The sequence below is a fragment of the Equus caballus genome, chromosome 14 (assembly GCF_041296265.1).
Source record: "Equus caballus isolate H_3958 breed thoroughbred chromosome 14, TB-T2T, whole genome shotgun sequence".
NCBI classification, from domain to species: domain Eukaryota; kingdom Metazoa; phylum Chordata; class Mammalia; order Perissodactyla; family Equidae; genus Equus; species Equus caballus.
In genome coordinates this window covers 59784687-59809862 of record NC_091697.1, presented here as the reverse complement: position 1 = coordinate 59809862, position 25176 = coordinate 59784687, and the positions used below count along the sequence as shown (strand labels likewise).

Here is a 25176-nt window from a genome sequence, read left to right as displayed (position 1 = left end):
GGCCACTGAGTGTCTTCTGTGCATTCTAATGGACACTTCTCAGTTTTTACTGTCTCACTGGCAGTTAATACTGTTAGCCACTTCCTCCTTGAAATGGGCTCCAGTGACACCACAGTAACCCGTTTTCCTTCTCTCTCTTTCTGATAACACCAAAACCTCCTTTGTACACTTTTCTTTCTCTACTCATCATTTAAATGCTGCCATTCCTTAGAGTTCTCCATTAGACCCTCTTTGCATCTCATGCTACTGTTTTCCCTAGAATTTGGCATTCATTCTTTCAATTATAAGCTGATGATTCCAAGACTTCTCTTTGGCTTCACAGCTGTATATCCAACTATCTGCTGGACATCTTCACTTGACGGTTGTAGTAGGCTGCAGGTGATGAAGACTCGCTTCAGTATAGCTCCAGGCTAAGGAGGGAGAAATGTTGCCTCATACCTCAGGTGCACAGGTCAAACTGGTCTTTTGGGAGGACTAGAACCAGAGATTCATGTCATCTGGACTTCCTCCTCTCTCTTGTCCCTGCTTGTTGGCATTATTATCTCAACCATCTTCTACTTGAAGTTTGGAACCTGTTGGGCTAGGGTCAACCTTCATGTCAACAGCTTAGCAGTCAAGAAGAAAAGAAAGTTTCACTCTTTGTCCAAATCCAGATAGAAAATTGCCTGACATGGCTTCTGATTGACTCGGCTTGGTTGGCCTCCGTGGGATACAAAGTATTTTGACTGATGCTCATTCCAGTGGTGATAGGGCAGGGGTCCAATATCTGGGTTCACAAAATGGAGCCTAACTTAACCCCCATCCATCTGTCTTGTACAATTCTGATTTCAATGGAGAAGGAATTTTGTTTATAGTTATTAATGAGTTATAGTTGCTTGTTTATCTAAGAAGAGTTGATTGCAATGCCAGTTACTATCTGGGTGGTTTGTGAGAACTGTGAACTCAATTGAAGAAACCTGTATGAAAATGATTGGTATGTCTTTTTGGAATTAGAGACTTTTGTATGGCAATCATGGTGTTCTAATTAGTGATTAAAAAATAAACTTATTAGAGTAATTCATACTTTTATAGTCATGAAATAGAATGTTCTATGAAGGCAAGGATTTCTGTCTTCTTTTACTGCTGTATCCCTAACACCTGACACTCAGTGCTTAAAAAGTTGTTGAATGAATAGCAGTTTATTAAAATCTTGATTTTTTTTTCAGTATTTACTTTTTGGGGAAATATTTATTCTTAATTTTAGCACAGATTTAAGAAATAAAAGCTTCTAAGGATAAGTAAAGTAACTTGTTTTCTTTTACTTTTCCTTTTTTTTTCTAGACTACCTGTTATAGGCCCTGAGTCAAGACAACAATTTTTATACCTTCCTGGTGGTTCAGAAACGAGTCTCTGTAGAACCAGAAACAAAGAAAGGAAACAATCTGACTTTTCTTCATTAAATTGACTGTATAAGATACTTGACTTCCAGGAACAAAAACACAAAGAAGTAATAAAATTATTCCTTTGGCATCATTGGACATTCATCATATTGAGGAGCGTGCGTTGTTAAGCTGCACGAGTTGACGTTTGGAGACTTCATTGGTGCTCATTTATACCTTGGACTATAAGCATGAGTGAATTCTGGTTGTGTTTCAACTGCTGTATTGCAGAGCAGCCTCAGCCTGTAAGTATGAAGCAATATGTGTACAGATTGGGTGGGGTGCTTATTAAACATAACAGTGGATCTCAAGCTGAGAATCAGGACCCTGGCAGTAATTACAGGGCAGTTCTAATGAGTGTCACAGAGAGTTGTTCAGTAGAACTCTTGACTATCTGGTAAAAAAAAAAAAGTTAACGTTTTTTGAGTAAGTGCTATGTGTTAAGGACTGTGCTAGACCATTGTACGCGATGGAGAAGGTTGTGCTCTTCTGCCAAGTAGGCGTCTTCTGGAGGAAGTGAGAGAAGGAGGAGACAGAACCTGAGGTAAAACAGCTGAGTCAGCCTTGGAAATCAGTGGGTGGAAGATGTGACGGTCAGATTGCCCTCATATCCTTCTTTGTTTACCAGCCCTCTGAGGGAAATACCGTTATGCTTATTTTTCAGTTGAAATAGGTCCAGTTTTTCACCCAAAGTCATATGAATAGTACTTGGGCTTGGCTGACTTCTTTTTGGTACATGCCCTACTTTTGTGCCTTCTAACCTATACGTATATTGTTACCTCTACCAAAGTCCTGCCCTTCAACCTTCCATTTTCTGTTCATCTTTTAAGATGCCTAGATCAAATGTTACCTCTATAAAATTTTACCTAGCTTTCCCCCAGCTTAGCTAATACCTCATCTGTATTCCCACCAGCTCTTTAGTTCATTTTTCTGTTATAGCATGGAACTTCTTGCCTAGTAAATAACTGTCCTACAGTCTCTCCCGCCACATGTTTTTATTCTTTAGGGTTCCTGACCGTATTTACTTTGTATCTTCAAGATCAAATCTAATACCTTGGAGAATGTAGCTATACATGCTAGCTGGTTGGCTGGCTGGCTGGCTGAATAAGTGAATTTATATTTTATTCCATTTTGTTTACATTTGTAACAACATAAAAGGAAGAATGAAGTATAATCTTAGGGTCTTTTTTGAGCCTTTCCTTGGGCATGCACAGTCACTTTCTAATTTTCCTTGTATATGCAGTTGATTTTGAATGTCCTAGTCTTTAATGTTTGGTTCCCGAAAAGGGGAAAAGTAAAAAAATGAAGGTTGGGGCAGAAGAAAAGGGTGCTGGCTTTTTAAATTCCCTGGAAGTCACTTAAACCGAGGGGGAGGGGCTTGCAACAATGGGGGAAGGTACAACAACAATGGCTGGCCCTCCTCTTTGTCTGCTCATCTCTGATCAGAAGTAGAGGTGTTTGGAGGACAGGGTCCTTTTTGCCCACCCTGACTCTCACAAGCTGTGCGCAAGCTGCTCTAGGAACACAGCTAGGGGTGGGGACTGGTTAGCTGCTACTGTGCTAAGCGCTGACATTGACTGAAATTAGCTGCAGTTTACCTTCCAAGTTTTCTCCTGGAAGTTGCAAGCCTTGAATAGACTCCATAGTTTCAAAATAGTTATATTGGCAGACTTTTTCAGTCCAGTTGTTGGGATGGGGATGCAGATTCCTGGTGCTACTTATTCTATCGTCTTCCTTTTTACTACTTTTATAATTTTGTTTTTTACATTTAGCTCTGTGATCCATGTGGTGGACTGATTGATTTGTGTGGTGTGAGGTAGGGCTCTAACTATTTTTTCATGGCAATCAGCTATCTAAAGACAGTTTATTGAATAGCTGATCTTTTTTATTAGTGATTGAAATGTCACCTTTATTGTATACTGCGTTTTCATATATTTAAGAGTCCATTCCTGAAATCTATTTTATTCTTTTGGTACATGTGTTTACACCTGTGCCGCAACTGTACTGTTTTAATTGGTTCAGTTTCTTAGTATATTTTGCTGTCTCGTAGAGGATGTCTCTTTCATAGATCTTCATTTTCACCTGTATTGTAATGTCTTACTTTTTAGGCTGGATTGTTGTTACTTGGGTCCTTATTATGTTTTTCTTTATATTTCTCTTTGTATACTTCATAATGTATATTTTTAATCCTATAGTTGTTTAAGACTGCATTGAATTTAGAGTGTAATGGGATGAGAATTGACATCTTTAAAATTCTGAGTAATCCCACTGAGAAACATGGCATATGTCTTCATTTATATAGACCTTTTCATATTCTTTTAGTAAAGCTTAAAAATTTCATCATGTAAGTTTTATACATTTCTTGTTAGATTTGTTCTAGATATTTTATGGATTTTTATTACTATTCTGGATGAAATTCTGTTTTTCTATTTCAATTCCTAATTGGATTTTACAAGTATATAGGAAACTGATAATTTTTATACACTAATTTTTTATCTGAACACATTACTGAACACTTTGTGCTTTGTAAATGTCTCCATATAGTGACAATATTTTTAGTCTTTTTCTGATACATAAACCTTTTGTCCTGTTAGTATCTTACTGCATTGACTAAGACCTCCAATATAATGTTGAACAGTGTTAGTGATGGGTGAACATCCTTGCTGCTTCTGACTTTAATGGGAAAGGTTCTAATTTACTTGAGACTGTTTTAGTGAACGTGTGTTTAGCTATACGTTTAAGTTATTGTGTATAATTTATTATCTGTGATATTTGTAAGGATTACATTTTCAACAGTTTTTAAAGATTATGGAATACTTGAATCCTATTTCCATATTGTTTTTAGTACGCCTTGTAATTTTTTGTTGAAATCAGACTTGATAATAGTGGGTAAAAGGAACTGAGGTTAATAGGCCATTAGTGTGAGGTTTTGTGTTTATCTGGCTGGGAGTTAGGCCACATTTACTGTTCGCTCAGGTTGTAGGTGTCAGAGGATAAAATTTCCTCTAGTGTTCTTGTTTTTGTGCTCTGTTGTCTTTGGGTTTCCTTATAGCCTTCTTCTTAAATAAGGGTTGAGATGTCTAGTTCTTTTAGTTGTATTCTCCTGTTATATAGGAGCCAAATTAATGTGGTGGTAAGGTTTTGGTGGCGGGAAGCATTTATATACTGCTGTGGTTAGGTTTCAGTCTTTTTGTGAGTCTGTGCCCCTGGGCTGTGACCTACACAAATGCTTCTCAGTTTTGTTTTGTTTTTTTACTCCTTAGTTGAAGCAAAAAGGCTAGAGGGGGCTGGAGTTGGGTAGTTCCCTTTTCTTACATGGGATGCTAGAGTGGACTAGGGTTGGTTAGCTCCTGGGAAAACCCCAGTTGATTAGGCTCTGGTAGAATAGTTTCTCTTGAGGGTAGTCTTTAAGAAGAACAGAATGCACTGGCTTCATTTAAAATGGTTACCTTTCCCCTCTCTTTGCTGAAGTACAGGGAGATTTTTCTCTGACCTTCACTTTGAGAACATGGTAGAGTTCCTGGAGGTAAAATTCAAAGAAGTGTGGGGGCCCCCTAAGACTGTGCCCCCCTGGAGTTTTCAACTCTCAAACTTATCTACACTGATCTTCTAGCAATTCATCAATTACAGTTTAGGCTTTCCTGCATTGGTCCTGGATACCATGGAGGTTTCTACTCATGGGTTTCTGCTCTGGTAAGTTGTGATTTTCTGTATTTGCCTGTCTCTCCAATTTTGGGGACAACAGTTCTCTCTGTGATCTCCGTTCTTGAGTGGATCTAGGAAGAGTTGTTGGTTTTCAGTTTGTTAAACTGTTTTCTTGTGGTGTGGGTGGGAGTGACTACCTTCCAAGCTCCTTACATGCCAGACTGGAAACCAGAAGTCAATATTGTCATATTCTTTAAGATTGATTTATTTATTGCCAATATTCATAATGTATGTAATAAAATGAATCCTGTTCGAGTATGTGATGTAGGTATACTCACCAATAGCTAAAATAGAAAGACATAGATCAGGAATTTAAATAGCAGGAGTGTAAGGCCTTGGAATTATAAATATGAGACATTAGAAATATATTTTGTTACACAAAGGATTTGCCGCTTCAGTTTTTTGCACACATATAACATGTCAGTATTGTGTCATTGTTTAATAATACATTTTTGTGTGAAATATTCCACAAGACTTCCACAGGCATCTGATTTCTTAGTCTTTTTAACTTGCTGAGAAAATGACATAAAACTTAATAGGGCCATATGGTTACTATAGTGGAAGAATAACTTGCTTGTTGGCCTCAGGAAAACACGTTTAAAGGATGCACTAATAATTTTATGTATGTTTACAATCTACAAAGGCATATCGTTGCAGTTCTCTTAGACAGTATCAAGAGTGCCTTATTTGACAACTGGTCATCTCTAAAGTTTTCTAAAGTATTTACTGAACTTAAGTGCTGCATGCCAATTCTCCCACTCATTCCTTACCACCCACTGCTCTTGCACATTCCATGTGTGAAAAAGGAACAACCCAATATTGGGAAGAACATAGAACACATTTTTCTGAGTAGTAGCATAAGAATCATATTTTTTCTTCCTACTCCTTCGTTTCAGCACAGTACCATACAGAATATAATGGAGTCCCAAGTTTTTTGAGCCATGGTAATCCAAACCTTTTTAATTGATTATAGTGTAAATGGTGTAGTTGCTGTTGCTAGATATGGCTAAGGTTGTAAATTTAAAATTGGATGGTTGCTGCCTTGCGACTTAATTTTTTTCTTTAACTGAAAAGATTTGTCAGCTTTTTACAGAACTGTGGTGAATTCTTTGCCTGCTTAGTTTTGCGCGTTGGAGTATTGGTGGACTTCCCCCCAACCCCCCAGGTTTATTGTGATAACAATTGGTGTGCAAAAAACTGCACATAATTAATGTATATAATCTGGTGAGTTTGCACAAATGTATACACTCATGTCACCGTCACCACAATCAAGGTAATAAATTTCAAAGATATCCTCAAAGACAATGAATGTTGATTTACACCCCCCGTTTTCTATTCATATTACATGCCTTTCTCATTTAGTGTTTCACACATGGTATTGATATTTCATAATGCTGTTTATCTTTCAAACATGTTATTTTAATTGGAGGTATATGCACAGTCACCATCTATTAGTGCATATAATAATACTCTGGTATTTCTACATTGAGCCAGGTACTGATGAAATAACTGAGCAAAACAGACATTGTTTCTGCTGTTGTGGCTCTCACTCTAGTGGAGGAGATATTTAGTGAATAAATAAGTATATATGATGTCAGGTGGTGATAACTGCTTTGTGGAAAAGAAAGCAGGAAAAGAAGATAGAGGAGGAGAAACGAGAGGATATTAAGGGTGTACAAGGAAGTCCTCTCTGATGAAGTAATATTTAAGCAAGGGTTTAAGGGAGTGAGGCACACAGATACCTAAGGAGGAGCATTTTAGTCAGAGGGACTAAAGAGTGCAAGGTTTCTGGAAGTGCAAAGGTTGTATGTGTGAGAAGAGCATCAAAAGAGGCAGAGTGGCAGTGAGGCAAGGGGACAGTGGTGGGAAGTGAGGTCAGAGAGGTAGCTAAGGGCCAGGTCATGTATGACCTTCCAGGCCATGAAAAGACTTTGGTCTTTATTCTTTGTGAAATGGCAAATCATTGAATGCATGCCCAGACTGAGAGTTAGCACTGACTGACCAAACCATACACTCAGGCCAGTGAGTTACCGTCTCCTTCCTCTACACTCAACCAGTCGTTCCTGATCAGTGCGTGGTGTGTTCTGCAATAAGATGGTTTATTCTCTGCAGTGGCTTTCCTTTCTGCCATTTTTTTGGTTGTTTCTGATGTACAGTTTTAATCGATATGTGTGTGTGTGTGTATAAGTGATGATGCTGGACCTGCCACAACAAAGCAGAGGAACAGCATTATGCTCAGTGTTTTTAAGGGTTTAAGGTTTCTTCAAGGGAAATGGTTGAGGAATTGGAGGGGGAATGGGATGAGTCAGTAGACAATTAGGGATTGCTAGAAGACCTTAGACATCCTGAAAAGCATCAAAGCCATTACTGCAGCCTGAGAGGATGAACCAACAATTCTGTGAATGGTGGCTAGAGGTAACTCTAGCTGAGGGCGTTCTATGATTTTGGGGGATTTATATAAAATAGAAGAGTGCTCACTCAAGTGGTACATCTCCAGAGATATTATGCTATGGTGATCCCAGATGGCATAGATTCATTTAGAACTTCTGCTTTCAGGAATCGCATTCCATACACCCTAAATGAGGTGTGAGTATGGTAGAAATATTCTTTTTTCCTTTTTCTGAAAACATAAATGTCCATGTTCTTGATTTGTTTAATTTTGTAGAAAATCATATTATGTAACTACAATCATCTCAAAAGACTTAATATGAATTTACTTAATAGAAATAGAAAATTATTCTTATTAATTGAGAAATGAAAAATATATCTACTTTTTAGAAAAAGGCATCGCAGAGGACTAGTTCAAATGTTTTAACTGTATTGCTAAACCTAGAAATTCTTAAGACTACTTTATGCACTGGAACTGCCTGCCCTGCCTTAGGAGTGGCCACCGTATTTCCTCAGAGAGACAGTCAGCTGCTTTGGGGTGCAGTGGATGGTATTTCCTGTATACTTAATATCCTGTGGAGAAAGTTTGCATTTGTCTGTATGTGCTTGAAGACAAACCAGAAAGGCTCTTGGCCTAAGGGTGGAGTGGCAGAGTTTTGGTGTTCCTACCCTGTTGTTTTGTGCCCTTTAACCAGTCAGGAGGTGCTGGTTAAGTTAATGTCTATAGCATTCCATGTGAGTTCAAGTTGGAGAAGGGAGTAAGAAGGTAGTAGAAAGCCATTTATTTTCAAAAACTAGAATGCTTTTATAAGTTTGTAAATGTCAGAGAGGAAATTTTTGCTTTAATCTTTTTCTAAGTTAATGTTTATTCAGTTCAGATTGGAGTTTTTTAGTATATGCCTGAAGATGAAGCAAAGCATTTCTTAGCAAGCCATGTAGTTGCTGTCATTTTTAGTTACTTGAAATGTGACATCTGCAAAAATAATAATAATTCAAAAGTAGACAATAGTATAATGAATCCCATGCACCCATGTCTTGGCTTCAACAGTTTCAGTTTTTATCTGATCTTGTTCATCTCATTCCGTCTGCTTTCCCTTTTCCTGTATTATTTTGAAGCCAAATCCCAAGGATTGTATCATTTTATCCATAAATATGTCAGTATTTATCCCTGAAAGATAATGACTCTTTTTTTTCTTTTTTGAGGAAGATTGGCCTTGAGCTAACATCTGTTGCCAATCTTCCTCTTTTTTTTTTTTCTGCCCAAAGCCCTAGTACATAGTCGTATATTCTAGTTGTTAAGTCCTTCTAATTCTTCTTTGTGGGATGCTACCACAGCATGGCTTGATGAGCGGCGTGTAGGTCTGCACCCAGGATCCGAACCAACGAATCCTGGGCGGCCGAAGTGGAGCATGTGAACTTAACTACTATGCCACCGGCCCGGCCCCTAGTGGCTCTTATTTAACATAACTGCAATACCAATCTCATACCAAAAAATTAATAATTTGAAAGTTTGTTTTATATATAAATGTACAGTATAATAAATAATTATGAAACATATATTATGAAGCAAATATTATCCAAATTAAGAAACGGGCCATTGCCAACACCCCAGAAGCCTCTTAGTATGCTTTCCCCATACCCCTGCTCCAGCACCTGGAGGGATCGCTACCCTGGTTCTTAGTAATCACTTCCTTGTTGCGTTTGAAAATTTTATCATCTATATATGTATCCCTAAACAGTATAATTTACCTGTTTTTAACTTTATTAAATAGTGTTCTACTAAATATAATCTTTTGTTTTTCCTTCCTTAATTCAATATCAAATTTAAAAGATTGATTCAGAGGCTGGCCCGGTGGCATAGTGGTTGAGTTCACACACTCGCTTTGATGGCCTGGGGTTCATGGGTTTGGATCCCGGGCACAGACCTAGCTCTACTTGTCAAGCCATGCTGTAGCAGCATCCCACATAAAATAGAGGAAGGTTGGCACAGATGTTAGCTCAGCGAAAATCTTCCTCACACAAAAAAAGAGATTGATTCATATTGATGCCAGTAGCTGAACTTCATTTTCATTTTTCTTGAACAGTTTGTTGTATGACTATACCATGATATATTTATCCGTTATAGTCCTTTTGAAAATCTGGCCGGTTACCAGCCTGGGACTATTATGAACAATGCTCTTTTGTGCCTTTGTGTATATTTGTTGCCTGGTGAACACATGCTTGAGTTTCTCTAGGTTGTATACCTAGGAGTGAAATTACTGGTTCTAAAGTCTAAGGACGTTCGCTTTTACCATGCAAGACCAGTGTTTTAAATTCAGTGTTCTCAGTTTACATTACCACCAGCAGTTTGTATGTACCATTGTTCTATATCCTCATCAACACAGGGTATTTTCAGACTTTTAGATTTTTATCAGTCTGGGAGAAAGGTAGTGGCATCTCTTTGAAGTTTAATCTTGCATTATCTTGCCTTTTTTTTTTTTAAAAGATTTTATTTTTTTCCTTTTTCTCCCCAAAGCCCCCCGGTACATAGTTGTATATTCTTCGTTGTGGGTCCTTCTAGTTGTGGCATGTGGGACGCTGCCTCAGCGTGGTTTGATGAGCAGTGCCATGTCTGCGCCCAGGATTCCAACCAACGAAACACTGGGCCGCCTGCAGTGGAGTGCGCGAACTTAACCACTTGGCCACGGGGCCAGCCCCAGCATTATCTTGCCTTTTAATATGAGAGTGAAAAGTAACTTGACTTTTTTGACTATTAGGTTGTAAGCCTCAACATTATGCACACATTGGAAATTTCTTGAAAAAGAAATTCCCCAATTCTGCTCTTTCACAGCTTTGTTCATCAGCATATTCCATTTATGTTATATCAAAGATAGGTTTTTCAGGGGCCAGCCCGTGGCGTACTGGTGAAGTTCACGTGTTTTGCTTTGGCGGCCCAGGGTTGGCTGGTTCGGATCCTGGGTGTGGACCTACACACTGCTCATCAAGTCACTCTGTGGTGGCATCCCACATGGAAGAACTAGAGGGACTTACAACTAGGATATACAACTATGTACTTGGCCTTTGGGGAGGGAAAAGAAAGGAAGATTGGCAACAGATGTTGCTCAGGGCCAATCTTCCTCACCAAAAAAAAAGCGTTAAAAAAAAAGTTTTTTCAGAGTACAGAAAAAGACCCATTTAGATAAACTGAGGCAGATTAAGACCTTATACTATAGAAGCTGTCATTTCTGTATTTAGTTTCAAGTATGGTTAAATATTAATCTAATTCAGTGCTTTCTATTTACTCTGTTTCTAGTAGCTATTATAGAAATAAATGCAGTCAGTAGCCACCAGGCATCAATGGCAAACCTATATACTAAATATAAGTAGAGCTTAATTTAAAAAAAGGTGAAAAATAAAAATAGAAGTTCTAGTTTTTACCTCTCTTATGCTAACAGACCATTTTGAGCACCCCTCAGGTGGGCATATCCCATGTTGCAGATGGCTGAATATATAGAGCATGTCAGAGCATGGAGCTCTGTAGTTCAAAAACAGGATTCTATTATCTTTATGGCATAAAAACACTTAGCACTAAAAGGAAAAGAAACTCAGGAAAAAGTTTTTTGATGAACAGGAGAAGAAACCCCATTGTAGTCAAACAATTGAAATATGTGTATATTTATATATCGCAAATAAGCCCCAATTTATTTTTTTCTATATGCTCATTAGAAAATAATCTGCATCCTTTATATTCATAAAGCACATCTTCCTCATCTAGGAGGTCATGTTAAGTAGTCAGTGTGAGCGCCTATTAACTGGCTGCTTATATGAATACTGAAACATTTCTTAAAAGATCTATTGTTTGCAAGTCATCTGACCACATCTGGGAGATTGTTATGTTTATTTAGAAAACACAGTCTTCAATTACAAGTTCTGTCATTTGTGTAAATCATATGAAAGTCTGTATCTTTTCATAAAATGGTGAATTCTTAAAATGGCTAAAATAAGGACGCTTCTAAAACACCAATAGCATTAGGTATTGTTTTGTTTTACTGACTGTTGAGTTTTATAAGCCTAGAAACAGTAAGAATGAAGAGGATTAAGGCTTTACTTGTCTAGAGTTAGTGTGGATTGGTTTCTGATTCTCACATGGTCTTGGTATTACATACAAATAGGAAAGAAAGTAATCTGTTAAGAAACTCAAATTTGATTATTTTAAAAATTAGAAAAAAAAGAAAAAAAATTAGTACCAGGCAGGTAAAGGCTAGGTAATAAACTATTCCTTGTTGTAGAAGAATAAAATGTGTATACAAATTTTATATAATCTGTGACTAAAGAGAAATTAGAGTTTAAATAATTTCTGGGACCTAATACTATTGTGGTATTTTAATAATAATCTGAGACTGATATTTATGATGTCTATAGTACATTGAACAGTTTTAGAAGTACTTGTTAAGAATCTCTTCATCTTTGATGTAAACACATGGTAAAAACCATTCTGTTTTTCATCCTGCTCTGCCTTAAACTTGTTTCTAATGAGTAGAAAATAGTATAGATTAATTTTATTAGCAGCTTTTGTATGCAGGACAAACTTAAGATCTCAGCTGTATCTCCTTTAAGTGCCAAGTACTCTTAAGTTTGGTCTAGGTCTTTTATCACCTTTGTACATACTAAAAATTCTTCTGATTTTTTAGATAAGATATTTCTGGTGCTTTTGTTCCATTTACTTTTGTAGACTGAACTTTTAGTTCCTTGAAAAGCTGTTTCTTATGCTTGTGAACTGACAGTAATTTTCATACAGTCATACAATTTTAGCTCTTACAGGCATCTAAGCAAACATCTATCAGGTCAAATGCAGGTGTATGCAGGCACATGCAGATTTGGAAATTATTAGGAAGTTAACTAGTTAACTAAGTTAAGAGTAATGAATTAATGGCAGAACCTTTGCATTTTAAGACTAGTTTTCTCTCTAGTATGTGTTTTGGTAAATTTTACCCAAATAGAAATGAATAATATGAAATTGAATTTTGAGACTATGCAAATATACATCCCTAATTTTGAAAAGTTATGGTGAAACCAGCAGTTTCATCATTTTAAAGGGCTCCCCTGGCCACCGAGTGTTAATTATTATCTGCCATTTTTACAGACTCTTAGTTCAAATACTTTCGTATATATTAACTTAATGATATACAGCCTGTCATTTTAATTCCTTCATTTGCTGTTTTTTCTCCTGTCACTCTTTGTTTTGTGTGGTTTTGATTTGAGTTTTATTTTCTTTGTTCTTGCAGTATCTACCTGGGTAGCAGTTGAGTAATGTCCTCACTGGGATTTTAACATATATGAATACTTCTGCATGTTTCTCATGTGCATTTGCATATATGAATATATTCAAAAGTCATTAAGATATTGGAAACAGTATTAGCTGTCTGTGAATCCTGCATATAGGATAAGTAACAGAACCTCCTCTACATTAAACAAAAGCTATTACTAGATGCCATTTTCTTGCCTACTTTAAGAACAGATAAAATTATTACGAACATAAGACAAATGTGCTTCCAGTAGTGGTTAGCTATGGGAAATTGATCTTATATTTAGGAGCCCTGAAGTTGAGAGTAATTATGAAAATCCAAACAAGTTTTTCTCCATTTTTTTTCCCCTCTTTCATATGAAATCTGTTTTTCTGTGGGTTTTAGAATTGTTAAGATATAGGTTTGAATTCCAATGCCAGTACTTATTTACTGTTTGACCTTGAGCAGAATAATTAAACCTCTGCAAATAGGAATAATAATCCTATCTCATAGGATTCAGTATATTCAGTAGCTTATAGATTAAGTATATGAAATAAGATAATTTATGTGAAGTGCTTAGCATAGAATCTGACATACAGTACGTGCTCTTATTATGGATGTTGAGTTGATGGATAGCAGTTTCCTCTCATTTTAAATGATGGGTTTTTTGCTTTGTTTTGTTTTTATCTCTATTAGTTATTTTCAAGTACATTCTATTTGAAATGAACAGGACTTTCAAAGCTTGAAGAGTTGGCCTCTTACCGGCAGTATTTTGGTTTGGTTTTCACTTACCAGGAAGAGAGATCCAGTTGTCCAATATAAGAGAGGTTGGTGGACTGAGCATACACACTCACACACAGTCTCCTCCCTCCTGAAACCTCACTTTCCATAACATTAAGGGAGATTTTTTAAAAAATAAAAGCCTCAAAGAAAAAGCAAATGGAGAGAAGAGATAACCGTGGATGATAGAATAGGAATTTGCAGAATGCAGCCACAACCTAATTACCTAAAGAAGGGATACTGACAAGAAGCCAGCCAGTGGTCTTTACCTGCCTTGCTCTGAGAATGCCTGCAGCTAGGCTTGAATCCTTCAGGCTGGCCTTCATCAGATCCTTCTCTAGAGAACTGACTGTCTACAGAAAAGCCCTGGTGATACTTGCATTTGTGGGCTCCCCAAGGAAAAAGTCAGCTCACCGTCTTACCACCTTTCATTGAACTCACCACTCAGCCTGACCCATGCATACTAAGCCTCATTTGGACAGTCCATGATCATCAGACATGAGGAAAACTAAAAGAAATAAATTGAGTAAAAGAGCTCGGAGGAAATTGATGATACAGGGAATAGAAAAGAACTAAAACAAAACAAAAAATGGTGAATATTCTTCAGATGATTAAGATATTGGACCCATTAAACAAGAACAACACGCCTACAAAGGAAAGGAGAAACAGAACAAATCGAGAAGAAGAAATAGTGTTTGGAAATGACATGGTAGCTGAAATAAAGAAGTCCAGTAGAAGGGTTGGAAGATAAAGAAATCTTCCAGAAAGTAAAACAAAGAAAGAGAGAGAAAGTAAAAGTAGAAAGTTACGAAAATTAGATGATCAACGCTGGAAGTTCAAAACCTGTCTAATTAGAGTTTCACAAAGGAGAGAACAAAGGCATTGGAGGACAATAAATTCTCAAAGTAACAATACAGGAAGATTTTCCTGAACTAAAAAAACACACATGAGTTTCTTGGTTAAAGCCCTGTTGAATGAAAAAACCCATAGCATTTAGTGAAATTTGAGACTGTATGGAGTAGTCATTTAGCTGTTTAACCAGTTGTACTACAAAATATTCATGGACGATGTTGAACAATTAATAATAGTATCATATAAAGTTAAGCAAACAAAAAGAATTCACAAAACATAGTACAAGAAAAGTAATTACACAGTACTGCTTGGCTCAGTTGTGAACAATATTTACAAAAAGTTAATATAAAAACATTTAATTTTACTTTATTTTACATAGTAAATGGGGAGAATTATGTGACTCTTTTTGAAACACAAAGATGTTTATTTTAGAGCAACTGTCAATACAGTGGTGTGAAGGGAAGAATAGTGGACAAGGAAGACTCCCAGATGTGTTTAGTTAGCTGTGGGACCTTGGCAAGTAATACGTTCTCCCTAGGTACGTTAGTTTCCTATTGCTGCCATAACAGATTATCACAAGTGTAGTGGCTTAAAACAACACAGATTTATTATCCTACAGTTCTAGAGGTTAGAAGTCCTATACAGGCCTCACTGTACTAAAATCAGTGTAGGCCATTGTATTACATCACAATTTCTTTATGCAAGGTGTTCCACCAGTCATTAACTGTAGTTAGCTATACTGTGCGCGCACACACATGCATGCACATGCAGTGTACAGAAACAATCTCAGGCGGACCTGTGGTGGCAGAAATCTCTAGTGTTATAAAGTCTTTAAACACTCAAAAATATAGAAAAATATATCATTAGTAGTTGGAAAAGCTATTTCAGATTAGTTTTGTTTTTAAAGCCTAGTTTGTACTTCAGTTTTCATACTTGCAATATATGACAAAGCAGATACTAACTTTAAATAGAAGGAGAAAAAGAACTCCCTGTGTTCACTTCAGGTTTCTCACTGAGAGATGAGAACAACTAGTTCCTTCAGTTTTGCTTTTAGCAATTTTTCCCTTGAAAAGGTCACTATAAACTTGCTTGAGATTCATTTTAAAAACAAGTTTTGGGGCCTTCTGCAAACTTCTCATCTGTCACCAACTGTGAAATTTATACCAAGTGGGAAAAGGTTAGTTATCTACTGAATTCTACAGGGCAAAATAAAGACAGCGCTGCATTTGAGATTGAATTTTTAGTACATTTCCAGCAACCAACCTATTTATAAATATTTCCAGCGTGAAATATCTTGCCTTTCTGTACTGGAATTTAGATAATTCCCTGCTTGTAACTCTCGTTGGGCATTTGATTTCTCTGTGGTGATCTATGGCGTGGCTCTCTTTTTCTCTTTTATAGGAACGGCTCATTATATAAGCCCTCTCACCTGTGGGCCACTGCCTGCATTCCAGTGAGTGCACCAGGCTCTAGAAGTCAGAGAAGTAGAATTATCCTTTATTGTTCCCAGAGTGGAAGATACAGTACAAGCTGGCATACTGAAAGGTTTATTATTTTCTGAAGTTTTGACCTACATATGAGAATCTGAAATCCAAAGTAGGCTAGTCAGATACTGAAGAGCAGATATTTTTTCAATCTCTGCACTGTCTAACCCCTTGTTCCACTTCTGTTTGTCTGTTAGCCTATTAATCAGAGATTTTGGTTACCATCTTGGAAACCAGACTTCCACAGGTCTGTATCCAGGACCTGGGACATTGTTAAGACTTTCATCTCTGTCCCTTGCTTGATCTTTTCTTTGCACATAGGCATCTTACTTTCTGACTAGAGATGGGTGTTTTTTTCCTTCATAGGAAACATGGTTGCCCTCAGCTCCAGGATCGTCATCTCAGTTTAACAACCATGCGGAAGAAAGGGCTTCTCCCTGCTTTAGTCCCTCCTAGGGAAGGATTCTGGCCCAAGTTGTGTCATATGCACCCCGTTGTGATCAGAGTTGTGGACTACCGTGGTTGGCTGTCTACTTAAGTCGTATGATTGGGGTTGAGAAGAGGTGATTTCCCGAAAGGAAAGGAAGGAGGCTGCTGTTTGCAGAACGAAGTATGCAGAAAGAAATGGCATATGTCCGCTGTAAAGATTTGAGCCCATTTATGCTGAAGAATGAATCTCAAGTGGTCAGTTTGAATATCCATTAATTACTCTGGTAAAATGTTATAATGCTGCCTCAAATCCTTTAAGAACAATAAAAAATTTATTACTTATTGTAGGTCTGGAATACCCTAAGCTACTGTTGAGGTGTAAAAAACCAGAAAGTTAACCCAAATCAGTAAAATAAAAACTAAGGATATATGAATTGCATAACCTTTATCTTTTGGTACATGATATTCAAAAACTTGGATCTCTTTACCAAATACTGAAATAAACTTTGAGGCTATTTCACACCCTATAGAATAACCAAAGTGAAAGAAGGCTAAAGACCTAATGCTAATTAAAGACCTTCGGCGGTGAAGCTAGGGTGTGTAAGCCCTTAGCTCCAGTTATCTTTTGACTTTTGTGCCGTATTAAATAAATTTGGTATGAAAGATAATGAGCAAAAGGTAGAGGCTTCCTGTATTATCTTACACAGTTTATTTATATGGTTTCATCCGCCCCTAAATTATAAGTGCTATATCATTTTGAGCACCATATCAGAACTCATTAGATACATGTTGATTAATTAATAGGTAATAAAGTCCTCTGATGGCTCATTTATTTTTGTATATTTTAAAGTCATGGCAATAATGCTTTTTTTCCAAGGTTACTTTTTTATGTCTAATGATTTTTAAAAACTTTTCTTGCTCCACTTTAATATGTTTTGGTTGCTATTTGCAGAGTATAAGATGTTGTAATTTATATACTAACTTCAAAGTTGGTCTGACTCAGTAGTCATGGAGTTCAAGGACGCAGATGGGAGACAGTGGATTTAGTAGTTAAAAACATCACCAGTACCTGTAAATAGATATATATGACCTCTGTATCATCATCCTGGTATGCTTAGGATTTATCACATCATTACTGGAATAAAACCATGACTCAAACTTGAGGTGTATATAGAAAATTTGGTTAGGTCCTGGGGTAAGGAATGAAAGTGGTAAGAAGTAGGTCGTATGAGAGAATGATGGAGCTGAAGTTAATTTACTATCTCCAGTCTATGATGTAGGAGTAGACTCTTCTCACTGTGCACCCCCCCCAGTTTTATTGAGATATAATTGACATATCATGTATTAGTTTAAGGTGTACACATAATGGTTTGATATATGTATATATTGCAAAATGATTGCCACAATAAGATTAGTTAACATCCATCATGTCACATTAGTTACAATTTTATTTTTCTTGTATGAGAACTTTTGAGATCTATTCTCTTAGCACCATTCATGTATACAATACTGTGTTAACTATAGTCGCCATACTGTACATTACGTCCCCAGAACTTATTTATCTTACAACTGGAAGTTTGTACCTTTTAACCACTCACTCGTTTCCCATACCTGCTGCCTCTGGCAACCAACAGTCTGTTCTCTGTTTCTGTGAGTTCATTTTTTTTTAGATTCCACATATAAGTGAGATCATACTGTATTTGTCTTTTTCTGTCTAATTTCTTTCACTTAGCATAATACTCTCCAGGGTCATCCATGTTGTCACAAATGGCAGGATTTCCTTCCCTTTTTTTATGGCTGAATAATATTCCATTGTGTGTGTATCTTTATCTGTATCACATTTTTGTTATCTATTCATCCATCGATAGACACTTAGGTTGCTTCCATGTCTTGGCTATGCAGATATGCTTCAGTGAACATGAGGGTGCATATCTCTTTGAGACAGCGATTTCGGTTATTTCAGATATATACCCAGAAGTGGAATTGTTGCATCATATGGTAGTTCTATTTTTAATTTTTTGAGGAACCTTCATTATTGTTTTTCATAGCAACTGCACAAATTTACATTCCCACCAGCAATGTACAAGGGTTCCCTTTTCCCCACATCCTTGCCAACATTTGCTCTCTCTGGTCTTTTTGATGATAGGCATTCTAAAAGGTGTGAGATGCTATCTCATTGTGGATTTGATTTGCATTTCCCTGATGATTAGTGATGTTGAGCACCTTTTCATGGACCTGTTGATCATCCGTATGTCATCTTTGAAAAAATGTTCAGTTTCTCTGCCCATTTTTTAATCAGGTTCTTTTTTTTGCTATTGATATTTATGAGTTCTTTATATATTTTGTATATTAGCCTCTTATCAGTGCTATGATTTGCAAATATTTTCTCCCATTCCATAGGTTGCCTTTTCATTTTGTTGATAGTTTCCTTTGCTGTGCAAAAGTTTTTCAGTTTCATGGTCTCACTTGTTTATTTTTGCTTTTGTTGCGTTTGCTTTGGGTGTGAAATGTAAATGAAAACACTGCCAAGGCTGATGTCAAGGAGCTTATCCTCTATGTTTTCTTCTAGGAGTTTTATGGTTTCAGATCTTATGATGAAGTCTTTAATCCATTTTGAGTTGATTTTTGTTTATAGTATGAGATAGGGGTCCAGTTTCATTCTTTTACATGTGGCTGTTCAGTTTTCCCAGCACCATTTATTGAAGAGACTTTCTTTTCTCCATTGTGTGTTTTTGGCTCCTTTGTCCAAAATTAGCTATCTGTTGATGTGTGGGTTTATTTCTGGGCTCTCAATTCTATTCCATTGATCTGTGTGTCTGTTTTTGTGTCAGTACCATGCTGTTTTGATTACTATAGCTTTGTAATATAGTGTGAAATCAGGAAGTGTGATGCCTCCAGCTCTGTTATTCTTTCTCGTGATTGCTTTGGCATACATCACATACAGTTTTTTGGTGGTCTGTAGTGTTTTCTGTATATAGTATTATGTCATCTGTAAATGGAGACAGTTGTACTTATTCATTTTCAATTTGGATGCCTTTTATTTCTTTTTCTTGCCTAACTGCTCTGGCTACGACTTCCGGTACTATATTGAATAAAAGTGGCAAGAGTGAGCATCCTTGTCTTCTATTGGGTCTTAGAGAAAAAGTGATCAGCTTTTCACCATTGAATATGATATTAGCTGTGGGCTTGTCATATATGGCCCTTATTATATTGAAGTACATTTCCTCTATGCCCAATTTGTTGGGAGTTTTGATAAAAGTCAACATCTATTTATAATAAAGTGTTTTTTTCTGCATCTGAATATTTTATTAACATGATATACCACATTTTGTAATTTGCAGATGTTGAACCATCCTTCTATCTCTGGAATAAATCCCACTTGATCATGGTATATGATCCTTTTAATGTGCTATTGAATTCAATTTCCTAATATTTTGTTGAGAATTTTTGAATCTATGTTCATCAGGGTTATTGGCCTGTAATTTTTTTCTTGTTCTTGTCTGGTTTTGGTATCAGGTAATTCTGGTCTTGTAAAATGAGTTTGGAAGTGTTCTCTCCTCTTACACTTTTTGGAAGAATTTGAGAAGGGTTGGTGTTACTTCTTTTGTAAATGTTTGGTAGAATTCACCAGGGAAACCATCTGGTCCTGGACTTTTCATTGTTGGGAGATTTTTGATTACTGATTCAATGTCCTCACAGAATGTGTTTTCTGCTGCTGTTGGATGGAATGTTCTGTAAAAGTCTAAGTCCACCTGATCTAGCATGTCATTTAAGTCCAGTGTTTCCTTATTGATTTTCTGCGTGGATGAGCTATCCATTGTTGAAAGTGGACTATTGAAGTCCCCTAATATTACTGCATGGTTGTCTAGTTCTGCCTTCAGGTATGTTAATAAATGCTTTATATATTTAGGTGCTCCCTTGTTGGGTGCATAAATATTTACAAATGTTATATCCTCTTGTTAGATTGACTCCTTTATCATTATATAATGCCATTCTTTGTCACTTATTACAGTCTTTGTCTTAAAGTCTAATTTGTCTCATATAAGTATAGCTACCCCTGCTTTCTTTTGGTTTTTGTTTGCATGGAATATCTGTTTTCATCCCTTCACTTTCAGTCTGTGTATATCCTTAAAATTGAAGTGAGTCTCTTGTAGGCAGCACCTAATTGGGTCTTTTTTTTTAAGATCCATTCAGATACTATGTGTTTTGATTGGAGAATTTAGTCTATTTGCGTTTAAACTCATTATTGATAGGTATGGACTTACTATTGCCATATTTGTTAATTGTTTTATGGCTGTTTTGTAATTCCTTTGTTCCTTTCTTCTGTTTCTCTCTTCCTTTGTGATTTGACAGTTTTCTGTAGTAGCAGGCTTAGATTCCTTTCTTTTTATCTTTTGTGTATCTGTTACAAGTTTTTGCTTCTTGGTTACCATGAGGCTTATATAAAACATCTTATATTTATAACAGTCTATTTTAAGTTGGTGACAACTTGAGTTTGAACACATACTGAAGTTCTATACTTTTACTCTCCTCCTAATGTTTTATGTTTTGTTTTGCTGAGGAAGATTAGCCCTGAGCTAACATCTGTTGCCAATCTTCCTCTTTTTTTGCTTGAGGAATGTTAGCCCTGTGCTAACATCTGTGCCAGTCTTCTTCCACTTTATGTGTAGGTCGCCACCACAGCATGGCTGACAAGTGGTGTAGGTCCGTGCCCAGGCTCCAAACCCACAAATCTGGGCCGCTGAAGTGGAATGCGCCACACTTAACCACTTTGCCATGGGGCTGGCCCCACATTTTATGTTTTGATGTCACAGCTTACATCTTTTTACCTTGTGTATCCATTAACAAATTACTGTAGTTATAGTTATTTTTACTACTTTTGTCTGTTAACTTTCATACTAGATTTATAAATCTATTGATTTAGTCACCACCCTTACAATATTTGAGTATTCTGAATATTTACCTTTACTAGTGAGACATATGTTCATATGTGTTCCTGTTACTAATTAGTGTCCATGCATTTCAGCTTGAATGACTCTCTTTAACATTATTGTACTGCCAGCATAGTCAGTTTTTGCTTATCTGGAAGACTCTTTATCTCTTCCAATTCTGAAGGACACTTTGCTGGGTAGAGTATTCTTGGTTGGCAGTTTTTTTTCTTTCAGCACCTAGAATAAATATATCATACCACTCTCTTCTGGCCTGCAATGTTTCTGCTGATTGTCTTATGGGAGAGATTCCCCTTGTAGGTAACAAGTTGTTTTTCTCTTGCTGCTTTTAAGATTCTTTTCTTGTCTTTAACTTTTGACAATTTAATTATAATGTCTTTTGGTGTGGGCCTCGTTGCATTCATCTTATTTGGAACCCTCTGGGCTTCCTTGATTTGGACATCTGTTACTTTCATCAGTGTTGGGAAATTTTCAGTCACTATTTCTTCAAATAAGCTTTCTGTACTGGCCTGTCTTCTCCTTCTGGGACCTCTTTAATGTGAATGTTGGTCCATCTGATGTTGTCCCATAAGTCCCTTAAGATATCTTCAGTCTTTTTCATTCATTTTTTTTTTTTTTTCCTCTGACTGGATAAATTCCACTGCCCTCTCCTCAAGTTTGCTGATCCTTTCTTCCACTTGAGCTAGGCTTTTGTTGAACCCCTCTGTTGAACTTTTCAGTTTACTTATTGTATTCTTCAGCTCTATGATTTCTGTTTGGTAATTTCTTATATTTTCTATCTCTTTCTTGAAATTGTCACTTTTTTCATGTATTTCCCCCCGACCTCAGTGAGCATCTTTATGACCATTGTTTCAAACTTTTTATCAGGTAAATCACTTATCTCCATTTCATTAAGGTCTGTTTCTGGAGTTGTATCTTGTTCTTTTGTTTGGAACATATTCCTGTTTCTTCATTTTCCTTAACTCTTTGTTTTGGTTTCTGTGCCTTATATAAAGGAGCCACCTCTCCCAGTCTCAACGGACTGGTCTCGTGTAGGAGTTGAACCTTATTATTCAGCCTGGCCCACGTTCTTGGTAGTCTTTCAAACCTTGTTATTGTTCACACTATGTTTTTTGTTAATGGTTCCTAGTCTGTGAGGGTATGCTAAGAGCTGTCAGTGTCCCAAACAGGAGGGTCTCAGTCAGCATCTAGATGCAGGCTGATTGGAAGCCATATGCTCAGGCAGCAGCTTAAAGTATGCAAATAGGCCTCTTCTGGGGAAATACTGGGAGATGTGTGTTTCTGTCTGCTTCTTCTTTGCTGAGCCCTGAGAAGATAGAAGTGTTTCTTTGTTTGCTACAGTGAAATAAGCCCTTCTTTTTGATAAAAACTATTGATTAAAAAAACATTGGTGGCTTGGTTGTTGTAGAGTTGTTCATTTTTAATGAGAAAAAAATACTCAACCTAATGGCTATCCAAATAATGAAAAAAGACACAAATAATTGTAAAATTTTATTCAGGGAGTACAGTTGAGAGGTGACCAAATGGGAATATAAGGTAGGGACTTGAGCAAAGGTCAAGAGATAGCAAGTGAGAGTTTGCCAGAGGCTCTCAGATTTGAAGGGAATATTAAAACATACTGCTATTCAAGGTAGTAGCAAATGAGTTCCTGTATTTAAAGTGCTTAGAAGTGTGCCTGGCGTGTAGTAAGACTCTTAAGTATTACCCATTACTTTTTAAATACTCAGTTGTAAATCTTTAGAGCCAGTGTTTCTAAACCACTGAGCCATCAGTGTCACTTGGCGTGTTGTTAGATATGCAGATGCCCCACCCTTCCCCTAAACCTGCTGGATCTTAAACTCTGCAAGTAGAGCTGGCAGCATGTGTTGTAACAAACACTCCAGGGATTCTGGTGTATCCTAAAGTTTGAGAACCACTGCTTTCCAGGTTCCACCCAGTATAAAACCAAAACAGTGATGACAGTGAATTACTCTGTGGGACGCAGCAGTATTGTGAAATAGAGAAAATAAAACCGTTAGAGAAGTAATTTTGGGGGCAGAAATATAAACTATACTAGCATCGGCATTACATTTTTTCATAATAGGTCCTTGAGAGGTATTTGGTCATAACGTTGCATAAGACAGTAGTATTTAGAGAACTGAGCTGACATTGTTTCTTTTAAAGCCTTTTATTCATTCAGCAGCCATTTATTGTCTGATGTATCAGGCACAGCTGTGGTCACAGAAGAACTTTTAGTAGAGTGGGAAAATCAGACTCTAAGTAGATAAATCATAACATGGTATTTTAAGTGCTATAATTGAAATAGGAGCCTTGTGCTCTGAATGCTAAGACCAAGGAATACCCAGCGGCCTCAACTTAGGTTATGTTTGAGCTGTGTCTTAAGGAATGAATAGGGAATTGCCAAGTGGGAAGAGGTTTGCGGTAAGAGCATTTCATGTAGTTTGTTGACATTATTACCATGAAAGGTATTGTTTTCATTTTTTGTGTAAGTGAAGACCCACTAGGAAAGTCCTTTTCCTTTACTACCAAAAATGTCGAATCCATTTTTATGTTATTATTGTGTTTGTTAGCCTTTTTTTTTTTCCTGTCATATGAACTGGATGGATAATAGGAGGTGACTCGAAGGCAACTCATGTACTCTAGGCATCAATGTCAGTGGCATCATAGAAAAAATTGCTGTTTGTTTAAGAAATGCCTGGTGCCTGGTTACACTGTCAATATTTCAAACAATTAACTTAGCTTATTTCAGAGGCTCCCAAACTTTCTGTTTTTGGTGCCCTTAACACTTTAGTAATTTTTTTCATGGCACCCCTGGGCCAAAAGAAATACTTTGCAGATTTATTTAATAACTAGTTTGGTGCAGACAACTTAGTAAATATTTATGTCCTAACAACTTGGTTGCCATTTAAAAAAATAATACACATAAACTGAAAGAAAAAATAAATTCTTATTTCATTCTTAAATAACCACAATTACTTATGGGATGTGTGTGCCTACTAAGCATTACCCAGCTCCTTACCCAGCTTCTCAAGCTGTAGAATCAGAATGAAAACCACCACCTGCTTTTCCAGTTCCATATTGACTTTTGTACAATGCTTGGGCTTTTTTCATAACAACCACTGAAAACTCTGCTTCACAAAGATATGTCATTGAAAAGAGTGTATGCTCTAATGTTGAAATTTTGAAATTTCTCTCAAGTTAGTAGTTCACACAGTATCATACCTATATTGACTATCAGTGTGTTTCCTTCAAATTGAAAATATCCTGTGGGGCCCCTGGATGTTTGCTGGGTGTTCAACATAATCTGGGAATCATACGTTTATTTGATATAATCCACAGGTGGGGGGATTAAGTTTTATGACTCAGCTGACTTTCTCCAGGTCACAAAGTCAAGTCAGGAGCATCTCTTTCTTTTTCAACCTTTTATTTACTTTTAATACTTTTATTTACTTTTACTTTTTTTACTTTTTACTTTTTTTACTTTATTTACTTTTATTTACTTAGGCCATATTGATATAACTGATTACTATCTTACAGCCTGAAAGTACCAGCTGTTTTTCACTGCCCCAGATGGCAGGCACTTTTATTGTTAATTTGTTCTCTGTGTCCCTTTCTAGAAGTACTTCAGGCTGTTCCACCCTGCGCTCTTAACCTTAGGCCTCCTGTTACCCTGTGGGCCTTAATTTGCTCCTCAGTGGCATGTGTTTACACACTAATCTGCCCAGAGACCAGTCTTAGAGGAGGTTTTAACTTTTAAGTGACTAAGTAATTAGTTTCTCTAGAAGCTGTACTTGATCAATAGTCTGGAAATATGAGAGAGACAAAGTATTTATATTGCTACAAAAACGTGTTTGAAAATTAATCCTTAAAAACTATGAATGTAACATTTATACATTCATAAATTCAT

At 36.7% G+C, this 25176-nt stretch overlaps 1 protein-coding gene across 39 annotated transcripts in view; it reads left to right on the top strand.

The window, feature by feature from the left end:
* CDC42SE2 (CDC42 small effector 2) overlaps positions 1 to 25176 on the top strand; it is a 131551-nt gene that overhangs the window by 91523 nt on the left and 14852 nt on the right. For 35 of the 39 annotated variants that reach the window (NM_001433545.1, XM_070232708.1, XM_070232689.1 and 32 more), the window contains 1 exon segment: positions 1321 to 1663. The exons of 2 other annotated variants lie outside the window; for them this stretch is intronic. In NM_001433545.1, the coding sequence (NP_001420474.1) occupies positions 1610 to 1663 (54 nt within the window). In that variant the 5' untranslated portion in view covers positions 1321 to 1609. 39 annotated transcript variants of the gene reach the window in all.